General features: G+C 41.3%; 1 protein-coding gene across 5 annotated transcripts in view; it reads left to right on the forward strand.

Moving 5' to 3' along the window:
• The window catches only part of LOC122560620 (dmX-like protein 1), a 236,632-nt gene that overhangs the window by 131,578 nt on the left and 88,472 nt on the right, over nucleotides 1-16,582 (forward strand). For all 5 annotated transcript variants that reach the window (XM_043711479.1, XM_043711440.1, XM_043711459.1 and 2 more), the window contains 4 exons: nucleotides 4,895-5,064; nucleotides 12,834-12,931; nucleotides 13,683-13,848; nucleotides 16,105-16,375. In XM_043711479.1, the coding sequence (XP_043567414.1) occupies nucleotides 4,895-5,064; nucleotides 12,834-12,931; nucleotides 13,683-13,848; nucleotides 16,105-16,375 (705 nt within the window). The remainder of the gene's footprint in view (nucleotides 1-4,894; nucleotides 5,065-12,833; nucleotides 12,932-13,682; nucleotides 13,849-16,104; nucleotides 16,376-16,582) is intronic.

The following is a 16,582-nucleotide window of genomic DNA, read 5'->3' on the forward strand; positions in this document are numbered from 1 at the left end:
CACCCTTCCCTTCTGAGTAATGGGGACAGGCTCCGTGCCAGAGGCCTGAACCCCATTGCTTACCCCTGGTAAGTCGTCCCCCCCACAAGTATCCAAAACGGTATACTTGTTCTTGAGGGGAACGGCCGCAGGGGGTCCCTGCACTGGCTGCTTCCTCCCAGTCCCCCTCACTGTCACCCATCTAGCTGCCATATTTGGAGTTACTACTTCCCTAAAACTCCGATCTATGACCCCCTCTGCCTCCCGAATGATCCTAAGTTCATCCAACTCCAGCTCCAGTTCCCTAACGCGGTCTTGGAGGAGCTGGAGCTGGGTGCACTTCCTGCAAGTGTAATCAGCAGGGACGTCCATGGCATCCCTCACCTCAAGCATGTTGCAAGAGGAACATTGCACTGCCTTCACTGCCATCCCTCTGAAAGTAACCTTTTATATATAAAAAAAACTGGGTCTAAAGAATACAACAAGCAAAATGCAGCACTTAACTACTTACCACAACGGGTCTTATTATTTAGGTTAGAGGAGGAGGGCGGGTGGGAGGCACTACGTCCGTAGTGCCTCGGGGTCTTCTCCTGCTCGCTTTTATAGGAAAAAACCTTCCCGGCTGCCCCTCCGGTCTTCGTCACTTCCCCCTGCTGCTCCCGCTCTTTCTGTAAAAGAGAGAAAAAAAACACTGCTGCCCGCTACCGGTAAGTAATTTTAAAACAAACAGTCTTACCTTAGCTGCTGCTGCTGCTGCATTTCAGCCTTGCCTCTTGTGCTCTCATGTTGAGCTCTGCCCCCTTAACAATGGGGATATTTGTGATCGTTGTTTAATTTCAACCATTATAAAACCATAAGCCATAGGAGCAGGATTAGGCAATTCCAGTCCTTTGGGTTTGCTTTGTCATTCATTAGGATCATCGCTGAACTGACATTCCTCATGTGCAGGAATGTCAGTTCTGTAATGTCCTGTAATTTCCCTAATTAATTAAGAATCTATCTATTCCAACCTTCAGTATGCACAGGGACTCTGCCCCATAGCTGTCTGTGGCAAGGAGTTCCAAAGGCCCTTAACCCTCCGAAGAAATTCCTTCTCATTTCAGTTTTCAATTGGTGTCCCTTTATTCTGAGGTGACTTCTGGTCCTAGACTGTCCCAAGTGATGAAACATCCTCTCAACATTTAACGTATCAACTTCTAAGAACCCTACATATAGATTAGATTAGATTACTTAGTGTGGAAACAGGCCCTTGGCCCAACAAGTCCACACCGACCCGCCGAAGCGCAACCCACCCAGACCTATTCCCCTACACCTAACACTATGGGCAATTTAGCATGGCCAGTTCACCTAACCTGCACATTTTTGGATTGTGAGAGGAAACCGGAGCACCCGGAGGAAACCCACGCAGACACTGGGAGAACGTGCAAACTCCACACAGTCCGTCGCCTGAGGCGGGAATTGAACCTGGGTCTCTGGTGCTGTGAGGCAGCAGTGCTAACCACTGTGCCACCGTGCCGCCCACATATGTTTCTTATTTTTCTAAACTCCAGTGAGTAGACTCAACATCGATTTTCCTGCTCCTCTGATGCTGCCTGACCTGCTGTGCTTTTCCAGCACCACACTCTTGACTCCAAACCTGTCTAGCCTTTGCTTGTAAGACAATCTCTCCATACCAGGGATAATCCTAGTGAACCTTCTCTCAACTGCCTGCAATCAAACAATATCCTTGCTTAAGAAAACCAAAGTCCATATTCCCGCTGTGGTCTTACAAGCATCTCCTCCAGTTGCAGCAAGACTTTACTATTCTTATACTCCAACCCCCTTGAAATAAGGGCCAACATTCTATTAGTGCTCTAATTGCCTTCTGCACCTGTGTATAAGCTTTGATGTACAAGTACCCCCAAGTGCTTTGTGTTGCAGCTTGCTGCAAGTTTCTCCATTTAAATAATACTCCGTACTTTTGTCCTCCTTTCCAAAATGAACAACTTCACATTTTCCACATTATACTCAGTTTGCCAATTTTTTTGCCCACAATGTTCCTTTGTAAACTGTTTGCATTCCTCTCAACCTGACTTTCCACTTATTTTAATGTCTGCAAATTTGGCTATAGTATATTCATTTCCTCCCTCCAGGTTATGAATATATGTTGTAAATAGTTGCAAGCCCAGCACTGATACCTATGGAATCAGTGCTTACAAGTTGTTAACCCAAAAAAAACACATTATCCCCGCGTGCTATTTCTTGCCTTTTAGCAAATTCTCTATCCACACCAATATACTACCTCCAGCACCATGTGATATTGTATTTTGACTTAATCTTCTATGAGATCCCTTGTTAAATGCCTTCTGGAACTCCAAATACAGAACATCATTTAGTTCTGGTTGAGGCTTCTTCATAAAATTCTAATAAATTAGTCAGACAAATTAAAGTTGTGCTGATTCTGTTTGATTTGATTATGGTTTTCCAAATGTGCTGTTACTTCCTTAACAATGTGTTCTAATAATTTACCAGCAATAGATGCGAAACTCATTGGCATACAGTTACCTGTTTTTGTTTCCTCCCTTTTTTGAGTAGAGGTGTTTTCTAAACCTCCAGTCCTTCTCTAGAATTAAAGAATATTTGGCAAGTTAGAACAAATGTATCCACTACCTCATTAGCTGCTGTTTTTAGGATCGAGGCTGCAAGCCATCAGGCCGGGAGACCTACCTGCCTTTAGCCCAATTAGTTTGTTTAATAGCCACTTTGTGATGGTAATAGTCCTTAATCCCTCCCCTGTTATCTATCGTATTAATGGGATGTTCAAAATATCTCCCACCCAAAAGACTGATGCAAAACATCTGCGTAGCTCCTGCCACTTCTTTGTTCCCCTTAACTATCACTCCAGATTTGTTTTCTAAGGGGCTTGGATTCAGTTTGACTCCTTTTTTTATATATATTTAAAGAAGCTCTTATTGTCAAGTTTATGATTTCTCAATAGTTGGTCCTCAGTTTATTTTCTATCTTTATTATCATTTAAGTCTGCCTTTACTGGGTTCTGAATTTATCCCAGTGTTCTGCACAATCATTGACTTTTCCTTCCTTGTATGCTTTCTCTTTCAGTTTTAAACTCCTTAACTTGGGTACCCCTGGTTGGTTTATCCCCCTTTTTTGAATCTTTCCTCCTCACTGGGATGTAATTTTGATGAGGGTCATGAATTATTCTGAAATGTCAATTATTGCTTGCCTATTGTCTTCCCTACTAATCTATCTACCTAGCCCAATTCCATGGACTCTATCCTCATTTCATCATAATTCTCTTTATTTAAATGAGGCATGTTTACTTGTTTCTGACCCAAGTTTCTCCCACTCAAACTGAATATTAAATTCTATCATGTTATGATCGCTACTTTCTAGAGAATCCCCCACTCTGAGGTCATTTACTAAGCTGGTCTGATTATTGGCCTGAGTTTCACTTTAAACCATGAAATTTCATGCAATCTGGCATTAGTGTTTACAATTCCTAGAGTCAAGCCGTCCAGACTGCAAGCCACCTCTTGTCACTCACTGTGCCTTGTAGAGTAAGAGACAACCACAGAGGGCGAGTTTGAGACTGAGAGTCAGACTTAGAACAAGCCAATCATCGTCACTTGTTTGACTCGTCGATATAACGGTGACTTCAACTTTGTCATTAGAGTCATAGAGTTATACAGCACAGAAACAGACCTTCGGTCCAACTCGTCCATGCCAATCAGAAGTTCCAACTCAATCTAGTCCCGCAACACCCAGCCCGTATCCCTGTAAACCCTTCCTATTCATATACCTATCCAGATGCCTTTTAAATGTTGCAGTTGTACCAGCCTCCATCACTTCCTCTGGCAGCTCATTTCATACACACACCACCCTTTGCGCAAAAAAGTTGCCCCTTAGGTCTCTGTTATACCTTTCCCCTCTCATCCTAAACCTATGCCCTCTAATTCTGGAGTCCCCCTCCTCGGGGAAAAGACTTTGTCTATTTATCCTATCCATGCCCCTCATGATTTTATTAAACTCCATAAGGTCACCCCTCAGCCTCCGGCACTCCAGGGAAAACAGCCCCAGCTTATTCAAACTCTCCCTACAGCTTAAATCCTCCAACGCTGGCAACATTCTTGTAAATCTTTTCTGAACCCTTCAAGTTTCACACCATTTTTCCGATAGGAAGGTGGCCAGAATTGTACACAATATTCCAACAGTGGCCTAACCAATGTCCTAGTTGCCAGATATTGTTTGAGGAGGATCTTGTGAACCTGTTAAGTCTGAGTATGCATTTATTACATCTGAATCTACAATTTAAGTCAAAGTCAAGTGCTCTACCTTGTTTGACTGTTATTCTACTACTTTGTAACATGTTGATATAACCAGTTGATGTTTTTTGACTGTTACTGATGTTAACCTATTAATGCTTGCTGCATTTATTTACTATTTATATTCAAATTCATAAACATGTTAGCACTACTGCCTCACAGTGCCAGGGGCCTGATTTTATTCCAGCTTCGGGCGACTGTCTGTGTGGAGTTTGCACATTCTCCCTGTATCTGCTTGAGTTTCCTTCCACAATCCAAAGATGTGCAGGTTAGGTAAATTGGCCATGCTAAATTGCCCATCGTGTTCAGGGATGTGTAGACTAGGTGCATTAGTCAGGGGATATGTAGAGTAATAGAGTAGGGGAATTGGTCTGGGTGGGATACACTTCGAGTCGGTGTGGACCTGTTGAGCTAAATGGCCTGTTTCTACACTGGAGGGATTCTATGATAAACAACTCTGACGGTGTTTCAAGTCTCATTTCTGTGCCATGTAAATGAGTCACTGGGTTGCTATCTTGGGACTGTAATCACTGCATAGTAATTCCCATTAAGATGCAGAACATGATTTGCAGAAAACTGTTTGTTTATTACAGGTCTATCTACTTGTCATTTTGCCTGGGCCTTTCATTCAGAGGCAGAGGAGGAGCTGCTAAATATGATCCCTGCAATGCAAAGAGGAGATCCCCACTGGTCAGAACTTAGAGCTATGGGGATAGGCTGGTGGGTACGCAGCACAAACATTCTTCGCAGATGTATAGAAAAGGTATTGTGAATTATTTTCTGAATATTTTAACTTTCAAAAGGAAGTTTCCTGTTACTTTTGCAGTGTCTTATGCCAGCTAGGCGCTCCAGTGTTTTGCTTGTAATGGAAGACATCTAATATTAGGGTATGAGTGCTTAACAGATTTGAGAATAGAAATATGAAGTTGCTACTAAAGCTTCTTTTACTAGAATCATCCATATATCTTAATCACATCGCAGTTATCAAGTGGCAAATCCATCATCTGAGATTCATTTTAACCTAAGTTGTTACACATTCTTGATTCAAGTTTGGGTGTTTTCCTTATATTGCAGAGAAGTAGACCCTTTTTTTCACCTTTTAATACCAAATACACATTGGAGATGTCAGCTATGGCTCAGTAGGTACCAGTTTCAGCTTATGAGGTCGAAAGGTTGGACCCCAAGTTGGCTTGGGCTAGTGTCAGGAAACAGGATGGTGATAGAATGCTGCTTGTGTAACTGGAGGCTAGAATCCAGTGATATTCTATTTGTGCTGGGTCACTTAATGTTTGTCATAGTCATAAATGATGCAGATGGGAATCTGGAGGGGATAAGTAAGTTTGCAGTTAACACAGATTGGCTGAGTGCTTGATTGTGAGGAGGCAGGTGTTAGATTCTAGGAGGATATAAATGGATTGGTCAGGTGGGTAGATCAGTGGCAGCTGGAATGTAATCCTGATAAATGTAAAGTTAAGCAGTTAGGAAGAAGGAACAAGGTAATACTCAATGACAGGACACAGGGAAGCTTGGAGGAACAGAGGCATCTTGGGGTGCTTATCCACAGATCTCTGAAGGTGGTTGGACAGATGAGCATAGTTAAGGTGTACGGGATGTATGCCTTTATCAGTCGTGGCATACGGCATAAGAGCAAGGAGGGTATATTGGAGCTGTACAGAACTTTGACTAGGCCATAGCTGGAATACCATGTGTCGTTCTGGTTCCCTCACCATAGGAGGGATGGGATTGCACTGGAGGGCATGTTGAGGATATTCGCCATGATGTTGCCAGGAATGGAGCATTTCAGATATGGAGAAGGGCTGGTTGGCTAAGCTCAGATTGTTTTCTTTAGAGCAGAGAATGTTGAAAGGGAATCTGATAGAAGCATTAAGACAGTGGATAAAGAGCAACTGTTTGTTTTTTTTTGTTGAAGGGTCAAGAAAAAGGGGACAGTGTGAAAGGCAGGAGATGTACAAGGGATTTGAGAAGTTTTTTTCACTCAGTGTTAGGGTCTAGAATACACTACTTGGGAGGATAGTTGAAGTGGGTAACCTCAACTTTTTAAAAGAACTCAGATGAGCAATTGAAGTGCTATGATATTCAAGGCAGTGGGAGATGGTAGAACATGGGGTTTCTGCATTTGTTAATGGACATACTAAACTATTTAGGTGGGCTGCGAATGATGCTTGCACTAGCTTGTGTTCTGTGCTGCTGTAAATTAGTGTATTGTAAACTATTAGTAAAGCCAGCTATCTTTACAAATGTGATTTGAGCGATTGCTGGTGTAACTAGGAAAGTTTTAAATGACGTAACAAATTAAAAATGCTGTTTTCTTTTACATAACTGTTCTAAACCAATGGACAGCGGTTAGCACTATGCATTTATACTGAACACATTTATACTGTAAGTTCCAAGTGATATCAGCAAGTTGGTGCAAGTTTATTCATGTGCCTTGTGCTTTGTTGTTTCCTGTATGGGATGCGTGTGGAAGAGAAGAGGATCCTTCCCCCCCCCTCTTTTTACAGGTGCTCTGCTCTTGAGACATTCCCAGTGCTGTTTACCCATTGGTAGTTTACTCTTCTCGTGTAAGCTGTTGCCTTGATTACTTAGTATCTCAATTACTCTTGGATCATAAGAGCACAAGGACGGTAATCAGGGAACTAGATCAACCATTGTACTTTTCCACATAGCTATGTTTTTGTTTTTGACAGCAGCAGCTGTTTTAATCTGTCAACAAGATTTAGTTACAATTTGTACAAGACACTTGGACAGGTACATGAATATGAGAGGTTTACAGGCATATGGGCCAAGCATGCGTGAATGGGGCTGGTTTAGTTTGGTAAACCTGGTCGGCATGGACGATTTGGACCGAAGGTTTTGTTTCCATGCACGTATGACTGATTCAGAAAAAGTGAGGACTGCAGATTCTGGAGACCAGAGTCAAAGTATGTGGTGCTGGAAAAGCACAGCCGGTCAGTCAGATGTTTCCTAGACACTCCTCCTCGGATGCTGCCTGACCGGCTGTGCTTTTCCAGCACTACAGTCTTCAACTATCCGATTCTAAATGTAAATATTTTGCATCAGTGTTTACTGTGGAGAAGGGCAGAATGTGAGGAAATAGATGGTGACATCTTGCAAAATGTCCATATTACAGAGGAGGTGGTACTGGATGTTGAGCAGCTCATAAAAGTGGATACATCCACAGGACTCTGATAAGGTGTACCCTAGAACTCTGTGGGAAGCTTAGGGGTGTGATTGTTGGGCCCACGCTGAGATATTTGGATCAATGAAAGTCACAGGCGAGGTGCTGAAAGACTGGAGATTCGCTAACGTGGTACCACGATTTAAGAAAGGTGGTAAGCCAGGGAACTTTAGGCCGGTGAGCCTGACATTGGTGGTGGGCAAGTTGTTGGAGAGAATCCTGTGGGACAGTAATTACACGTATTTGGAAAGACAAGGACTGATTAGGGATAGTTGACATGGCTTTGTACTTGGGAAATCATGTCTCACAAACTTGATTTTTTTTGAACAATTAACAAAGATGATTGAGGGCAGAGTGGTGGACATGATCTATATGGACTTTAGTAAGGCATTTGACAAGACTCCCCATGGAACACTGGTTAGCAAGGTTAGATCTCATGAAATACATGGAGAACTAGCTATTTGGATACAAAACTGGCTTCAAGGTAAAAGACTGTGTGTGGTGGTGAAGGGTTGCTTTTCAGACTGGAGGCCTATGACCAGTGGAGAGCCACAGGATCAGTGCTGGGTCCATTACTTTTCATCATTTATATGAATGATTTGGATGTGAACATAGAAGGTACAGTTAGTATGTTTGCATATGACACCAAAATTGAAGGTGTAGTAGGCAGCAAAGAAGGTTACCTTGGATTACAACAGGATCTTGATCAGATGGGCAAATGGGCTGAGTAGTGGCAGATGGAGTTTAATTCAGATAAATGCGAGGTGCTGCATTTTGGGAAAGCAAATCCTAGCAGGACTGATACACTTAATGGTAAGGTCCTAGGGAGTGTTGCTGAACAAAAAGACCTTGGAGTGCAGGTTCATAGCTCCCTGAAAGTGGAGTCTCAGATAGATGGGATAGTGAAGAAGGCGTTTGGTATGCTTTCCTTTATTGGTCAGAGTATTGATTACAGGAGTTGGGAGGTCATGCTGTGTCTGTACAGGACATTGGTTCGGCCACTTTTGGAATATCATGTGCAATTCTGGTCTCCTTCCTATCGGAAAGATGTTGTGAAACTTGAGCAGATTTAGAAAAGATTTACAAGGATGTTGCCAGGGTTGAAGGATTTGAGCTATTGGGAGAGACTGAACAGGCTGGAGCTGTTTTCCCCGGAGCATCGGAGGCTGAGGGGTGACCTTCTAAAAGTTGATAAAATCATGAGCATGGATAGGATAAATAGTGTCCTTTCCCTGGGGTGGGGGAGTCTAGAAGTAGAGGGCATAGGTTTAGGGTGAAAGGGAAAAGATATAAAAGGGACCTAAGGGGCAACCTTTTTGCACAAAGGGTGGTGTGTGTATGAAATGAACTGCCAGAGAAAGTGGTGGAGGCCGGTACAATTGCAACATTTAAGAGGCATTTGGATGGGTATATGAATAGGAAGGGTTTAAAGGGATATGGGCCAAGTGCTGGCAAATGGGATTAGATTAGATTGAGATATCTGGCTGGCATGGACAAGTTGGACCAACGAGTTTGTTTCTGTGCTGTACTTCTCTACGACTGTATGACTGCAAGTAACAGTGAATTGTTGGTACATTCTCGATGGGTCGTGGTGCCTTCTCTGTGCTTTTACTGTGCTGTATGATTCTGGGGATCTTGGGTTCAAGCCCATTCCGAGACTAGAGTACAAAAATTGAAGTTCATGTTCCTGTGCAATCATAAAGTAGTCCTGTACTGATGGAGTTGCTGTCTCATGAGTGTTATATTGCACTAGGGCCCAAGCTGTCCTTTCAGGGAACAATCTTCATCAAAGACCTAGGGGGTTATCCTGGCCAAGAATTCTCGGTCAGCAGAATAAAGTAATTATCTGGTTACTGTCTCATTGCTGGCTGTGGGTAATAACGCAAATTGGCTGCCATGTTTCCTACATTGGAGCTGACAATAGAGTCACCGAGATGTATAGCATGGAAACAGACCCTTCGGTCCAACCCGTCCATGCCGACCAGATATCCCAACTCAATCTAGTCCCACCTGCCAGCACCCGGCCATATCCCTCCAAAACCTTCCTATTCATATACCCATCCAAATGCCTCTTAAATGTTGCAATTGTACCAGCCTCCACCACATCCTCTGGCAGCTCATTCCATACACTTACCACCCTCTGCGTGAAAAAGTTGCCCTTTAGGTCTCTCTTATATCTTTCCCCTCTCATCCTAAACTATGCCCTCTAGTTCTGGACTCCCTGAGCCCAGGGAAAAGACTTTGCCTATTTATTCTATCCATGCCCCTCCTAATTTTGTAAACTTCTATAAGGTCACCCCTCAGCCTCCAACGCTCCAGGGAAAACAGCCCCAGCCTGTTCAGCCTCTCCCTGTAGCTCAAATCCTCCAACCCTGGCAACATCCTTGTAAATCTTTTCTGAACCCTTTCAAGTTTCACAACATCTTTCTGATAGGAAGGAGACCAGAATTGCACGCAATATTCCAACAGTGACCTAACCAATGTCCTGTACAGACACAACATAACCTCCCAACTCCTGTACTCAATACTCTGACCAATAAAGGAAAGCATACCAAACGCCGCCTTCACTATCCTATTTACCTGCGACACCACTTTCAAGGAGCTATGAACCTGCACTCCAAGGTCTCTTTGTTCAGCAACACTCCCTAGGACCTTACCATTAAGTGTACAAGTCCTGCTAAGATTTGCTTTCCCAAAATGCAGCACTTCACATTTATCTGAATTAAACTCCTTCTGCCACTTTTCAGCCCATTGGCCCATCCGGTCCAGATCCTGTTGTAATCTGAGGTAACCCTCTTCGCTGTCCACTATACCTCCAATTTTGGTGTCATCTGCAAACTTACTAACAGTACCTTTTATGCTCGCATCCAAATCATTTATATAAATGACAAAAAAATAGAGGACCCAACACTGATCCTTGTGGCACTCCACTGGTCACAGGCCTCCAGTCGGAAAACAACCCTCCACCACCACCCTCTGTCTTCTACCTTTGAGCCAATTATGTATCCAAATGGCTATTTCTCCCCGTATTCCATGAGATCTAACCTTGCTAATCAGTCTCCCATGGGGAACCTTGTCGAACGACATCTACTGCTCTGCCCTCATCAATCTTCTTTGTTACTTCTTAAAAAAAACTCAATCAAGTTTGAGAGACATGATTTCCCTCGCACAAAGCCATGTTAACTATCCCTAATCAGTCCTTGCCTTTCCTAATACATGTACATCCTGTCCCTCAGGATTCCCTCCAACAACTTGCCCACCACCGAGGTCAGGCTCACTGGACTATAGTTCTCTGGCTTGTCTTTACCGCCCTTCTTAAACAGTGGCACCACGTTTGCCAACCTCCAGTCTTCCGGCATCTCACCTGTGACTATCGATGATATGAATATCAGCAAGAGGCCAAGCAATCACTTCTCTAGCTTCCCACAGAGCTCTTGGGTACACCTGATCAGGTCCTGTGGATTTATCCACCTTTAACCGTTTCAAGACATCCAGCACTTCCTCCTCTGTCATCTAGACATTTTGCAAGATGTCACCATCTATTTCCTTACAGTCTATATCTTTCATATCCTTTTCCACAGTAAATAGTGATGCAAAATATTCATTTAGTATCTCCCCCATTTTCTGTGGCTCCACACAAAGGCCACCTTGCTGATCTTGGGCGGCACGGTGGCACAGTGGTTAGCACTGCTGCCTCACAGCGCCAGAGATCCGGGTTCAATTCCCGCCTCCGGCGACTGACTGTGTGGAGTTTGCACGTTCTCCCCGTGTCTGCGTGGGTTTCCTCCGGGTGCTCCGGTTTCCTCCCACAATCCAAAGATGTGCAGGTCAGGTGAATTGGCCATGCTAAATTGCCCGTAGTGTTAGGTAAGGGGTAAATGTAGGGGTATGGGTGGGTTGCGCTTCGGCGGGTCGGTGTGGACTTGTTGGGCCGAAGGGCCTGTTTCCACACTGTAAGTAATCTAATCTAATCTAATCTTTGAGGGGCCCTATTCTCTCCCTAGTTACCCTTTTGTCCTTAATATATTTGTAGAAAACTCTTTGGATTCTCCTTAATTCTATTTGCCAAAGCTATCTCATGTCCCCCTTTTGCCCTCCTGATATCCCTCTTAAGTATACTCCTACTTCCTTTGTACTCTTCGAATGATTCACTCCATCTATCCTGTCTATACCTGACATGTGCTTCCTTCTTTTCCTTAACCAAACCCTCAATTTCTTTAGTCATCCAGCATTCCCTATACCTACCAGCCTTCCTTTTATCCTGACAGGAATATACTTTCTCTGGATTCTTGTTATCTCATTTCTGAAGGCTTCCCATTTTCCAGCCGTCCCTTTACCTGCGAACATCTGCCTCCAATCAGCTTTCGAAAGTTCTTGCCTAATACCGTCAAAATTGGCCTTTCTCCAATTTAGAACTTCAACTTTTAGATCTGGTCTATCCTTTTCCATCACTATTTTAAAACTAATAGAATTATGGTCGCTGGCCCCAAAGTCCTCCCCCACTGACACCTCAGACACCTGCCCTGCCTTATTTCCCAAGAGTAGATTTGAAAAAAGTACTTAATTGGCTATGAAGCATTTTGGGATGTCAGGTGATTCTGAAAATCATTCTAGAACTGTTAGTCTTCGTCATCTTTCAATTATGAAGCAAGGATACTTTCTCAGTATCTCCCATGTTCCTATTGAAAGATGGCTAAATCACCTTTAGTTAGATTTTACAAATTGTAAAACAAATATACAAATTAAAATTATTTTGTCGTCTTCAGTCACTCTAGGCATATTTAGGGTATATCTTTATGTTCTATGTCGAAATTAGAAGTGATCCTATTAAGAAAGTATTTAATTTACTAAATGGCTGCCTGGCTGAATTCTATTGAAAAACTGGGTTGAGCTGTCAAGTTACCGTCAATGATCTGAAGTACAAGCAAGGCAAACATCAAGAAGGCCACACATTTCTCTTTATTGTGTTATGCAGGTGTTCAAGTTGTTATTATTGATCCTCCTTCCTGTATGGCTATTTCATAACTAAATAATGTCTATGACAAAAAGACTTTGTATGGCGATTTTTAGGGAAAAATCTAGATTGATCCTGTTGGGAATTTTCAACTTTTGCAAGATTGAATAGTAAATTCCAAGCAAAAAAGGAACAAGAGTTTAAAAATTTGAATCAAAAAGTCAATTGTCATTGTTTTTCTCATGGTAAAAGTGATAATAAGAATTCCCAAATGTTGATGACTTTGAATTGTAATGAAGGAGTTAGATGCATCATTTGTATATTTATATATAAGCTTACAAGTGTTCTGTAAGTGAAGACCTTTTTCCCTAAAACACAGGTAGCTAAAGCTGCATTCCAGAGAAATAATGATCCTCTAGAAGCAGCTATATTTTATCTCGCTATGAAGAAAAAGGCTGTATTATGGGGTCTGTTCAGGTAAGACATACCAATGTTTCTTTCATGGCATTCAGATCATTTTCCGCATTGAGAGCACAAGCCATCAATTTTATCCTTGTGACTAGGATTGCAAGTTTCCACGAAAATACAATAATGCTTTTGCTTGAAAATGCATATGAGTTTTCAGATGCTTTTGTAACAGAAGAATGTAAGGGTTGAGCTTAGTTACATATTTAGGAAATAATTTCTTATTCAAAAGCATAGGCTGAGCATTTAATTCTAGATCAAAAAGATTGGTGAATCATCCCATACCACTACTTGGATTTAGGAACACTGTCTGTTTTGCCTTATTAATCACTGGCAAGAGGGAAGAAAGCACTTGAAGCATATTCAACTATTCAAATCAGAACATTAGCTGTAAGAAAATATAACAAATGAACTGTATTTGCTTTTCATTACCTCCTGAAGCCAGTTTAAAGTGATATGGTTGGGGGGCTGTTATACGCAGATGAAGTGGGATTGGGGGAACAATTAGGAAATAAGGGATTTAAACTATGTTAGGGTCATTTGATAAACCAACGCAATGTCATTTTGCCAATTCTGCTGGGTGCTTATTTTTCCTGACAACATGAAATATCTAAGATCATGCTTAATATGTATGCTGGCTTGTGTATAATCTGTTTTTCTCAATATACTTCGTTGCTCCAACTTGTGTTTTAAGTGTTTTGAATGCACAATGAATAAGCAACAGGAACAAAATTTAGATTAACAGTTTTGTTTTAATATGCAGATCTCTCCAGGATAAAAAAATGACAGAGTTTTTTGGAAAAAATTTCAGTGATGATAGGTGGAGGAAGGCTGCGTTGAAGAATGCCTTTGCGTTGTTAGGTAAACAACGGTTTGAGCAGTCAGCAGCTTTCTTCCTTTTGGGTGGTTCCCTTAAGGATGCAGTTGAGGTACAGTAAACATAAATTAAAATAATTGCTCACGAAACAAATTCACATGCTTATGTTCTCAAATAATTAGAGGGCCAGAAATTGTTCACTTGTGTTGTTCAGCAAAGAGACATGCAAACAAAGCTTTCTGTGTTGTCCTCACTGGGATAGAATACCAAGAAAACCACCTCTTAAAGGAACAAGAATTTATGCTGCATGAGAAGTATATGCAGCTCTGATTAAGATGTTACTATGGAGAATGTACTAGTGAACAATTTTTTGTTTGAATCCAATTTAAAGGCAAATCTACTTTCAAAGTTTGTGAGACGATTTGTAGCTCGGGTGCTCGTTGTTGTGGTTCTGTTCGCCGAGCTTGGAATTTGTGTTGCAAACGTTTCGTCCCCTTCACAGGAGGCTCCCAAGCACTGAGGATGTCACCTGGACAGGGGACGAAACGTTTGCAACACAAATTCCCAGCTCGGCGAACAGAACCACAACAGCAAGTCTACTTTGTAAGCATACTTAGTCAGAGAAGTCTGTACTCCAGTGATCTCAAATTGCTAAAATGAAGTACTGCTTGATATGATTTGTTACTTGAAGGAACAGATGACCTATACGACAAACATCACATTGACAGTATTTTTCATATACCACATGACTTGTCTGCAAACTGGAAATCCTATCTATTTGGCTTGCCAGCAGCATGATTTTAATGTAGAATACCACTTGAGCCGTTGCTACAAAATGTTCTTCCCTCACTTCAATTTGTTCCTTTGTACTTCAGCTGATAATTTGTTGACGTACTTGGTTTCTGGTAGCTTGTACAAGTGACAGCTTTTCTTCTAAATCTATACTCTGGCTGCCTATTCAAGTAAAAAATATGTTTTAGCCCGTTTCATTTCTAATTATTCACAACAAATGACTTTGGAGTTCACAAGTAACAAATCAAAATAGAAAACTTGGAGCACTTCTGACTTTTATGCTTTCACCTAGTAAAGTGAATAGTAATCTGCACATGTAGAACTTAATTTGAGTGGATAATGTTGACAGTTAGAGAAGTACAAATCGTCGTGAGAATTTATAAAGCATTGTCAGAACATTTCAGCAATTCCGAAATGGCTCATGGATTTCTTCAGTTTTAATTGCTGCACCATAATCAATTATGGTAGCCAATTTTAACAGCAAAATTCTACAAGCACCAAATGTATAATCAGGGCTACTTCTCAAAATTTTAGATTCTTTGTTTCAAAGTATGGATAATTGTCATTCTCCATATAAAGATACTTTAGTCTAATTCCATAATGTTGACATTTCAGACTAGGTTTATTTGACATAACTTATCTTGCAGATTAGTTCAGTTGTTTTACAGTAATACATTTCAGCAGTCTGGTGCACAAATACCTGCATATGAGTAAATCGCTGCTTCTCTATTCAGTTCCTATAAATGAAATTCACCACATTTCTCAAATCTTTAACATTTCTGCACCACATTTCTGGGTTGGAAATGGTCATTTCTTAGAAAATTATTAATGTAATTCTATTTAGGTCCATGTATATAAACCCAATTTGAAGACTCTTGCCCCATTTATAAGATATGAACATTTGTGCGTTAAGCATCTTGATGGTATTGAAAACCATCCTGCTATACAGATATTTAAACTTTCATTCTGTTGCCATGTCACAGTGATTTGAAAATTTTACACTATTATTACTATAATACCAGTTATGGATCATAATTAGAAGTTTTCAAGTGAGTAAACACCGTCCAGATTATTTGCCCTGAAATACAAAGTTGTATCTTGTTGTAGGATATAGCTTCCATATTGTACACTTCTTTAAAAAGAAAAGACTGTACGGTATTTGTGGGTAAAAGGATACTGCCACCATTGTTCATCATTGGTTGAGTCTAAGGGCCTATTTGGTTTACAGTGATAGAAGAACAACCACAAGTGAATCTTAATGAGCCGATGCTCTTATCTTAATCTAATGTAGTGTTATTTATTTCACATCCCAGTTGGGTGCAAGCTACATTAGTTTGTAAGACTGTACTACTAAGATGGTGAGGAGAGCTGTGGATATAAATCTGCACTTCAAGATCCCAAGATGTTCAGTCTTTTATCCATCCAGACCATTATAACATGAGATTGGGTGGACCCTAATGCAGTCTTCAACATAAACCCTTTTAGAACTATTGAAGTTTACAACTGGCATCTAATCTGGATTTGACAAAAGTAAATGCTTGCAATTCGCTAATGTACTCTTTTGTTTTTTATATAGGTTTGTCTCGAAAGACTTCATGATGTTCAGTTAGCTCTTGTAATAGCACGCTTATATGAATCAGAATTTGAAGTGTCATCCACCTACAAGTCTATACTTGTCAGAAGGATCCTAGGCTATGACCCAAAGAGCAAATGTTTTAACTTTTCTCTAAGAAATTCTGATCCGGTGTTGCGGAGTATGGCATATTGGATATTAGAAGATTACACCAACTCGCTGAACACTCTGTTGGAACAGGGGATGAAAGAAAATGATAATTGCAGTGTGACAGGTAATGCTTTTGATGAATAAAGTATATAAAAGTATTTAATTTTGTATTGTGACATTTATGTCTTTTTGTACTACTTGAAAAGAAGTGGGAAGATCCTTCAACAAAGCACTTTGTGTCAGCTAAGTTCCCTAAAGACATGTCATCAGTTGTCTGGAAACCGGATTGGAGACAGTTGGGATTATAGTCTGCCACAGTTTGCACTGGAAC

The sequence above is a fragment of the Chiloscyllium plagiosum genome, chromosome 2 (assembly GCF_004010195.1).
Source record: "Chiloscyllium plagiosum isolate BGI_BamShark_2017 chromosome 2, ASM401019v2, whole genome shotgun sequence".
Classification (NCBI taxonomy): domain Eukaryota; kingdom Metazoa; phylum Chordata; class Chondrichthyes; order Orectolobiformes; family Hemiscylliidae; genus Chiloscyllium; species Chiloscyllium plagiosum.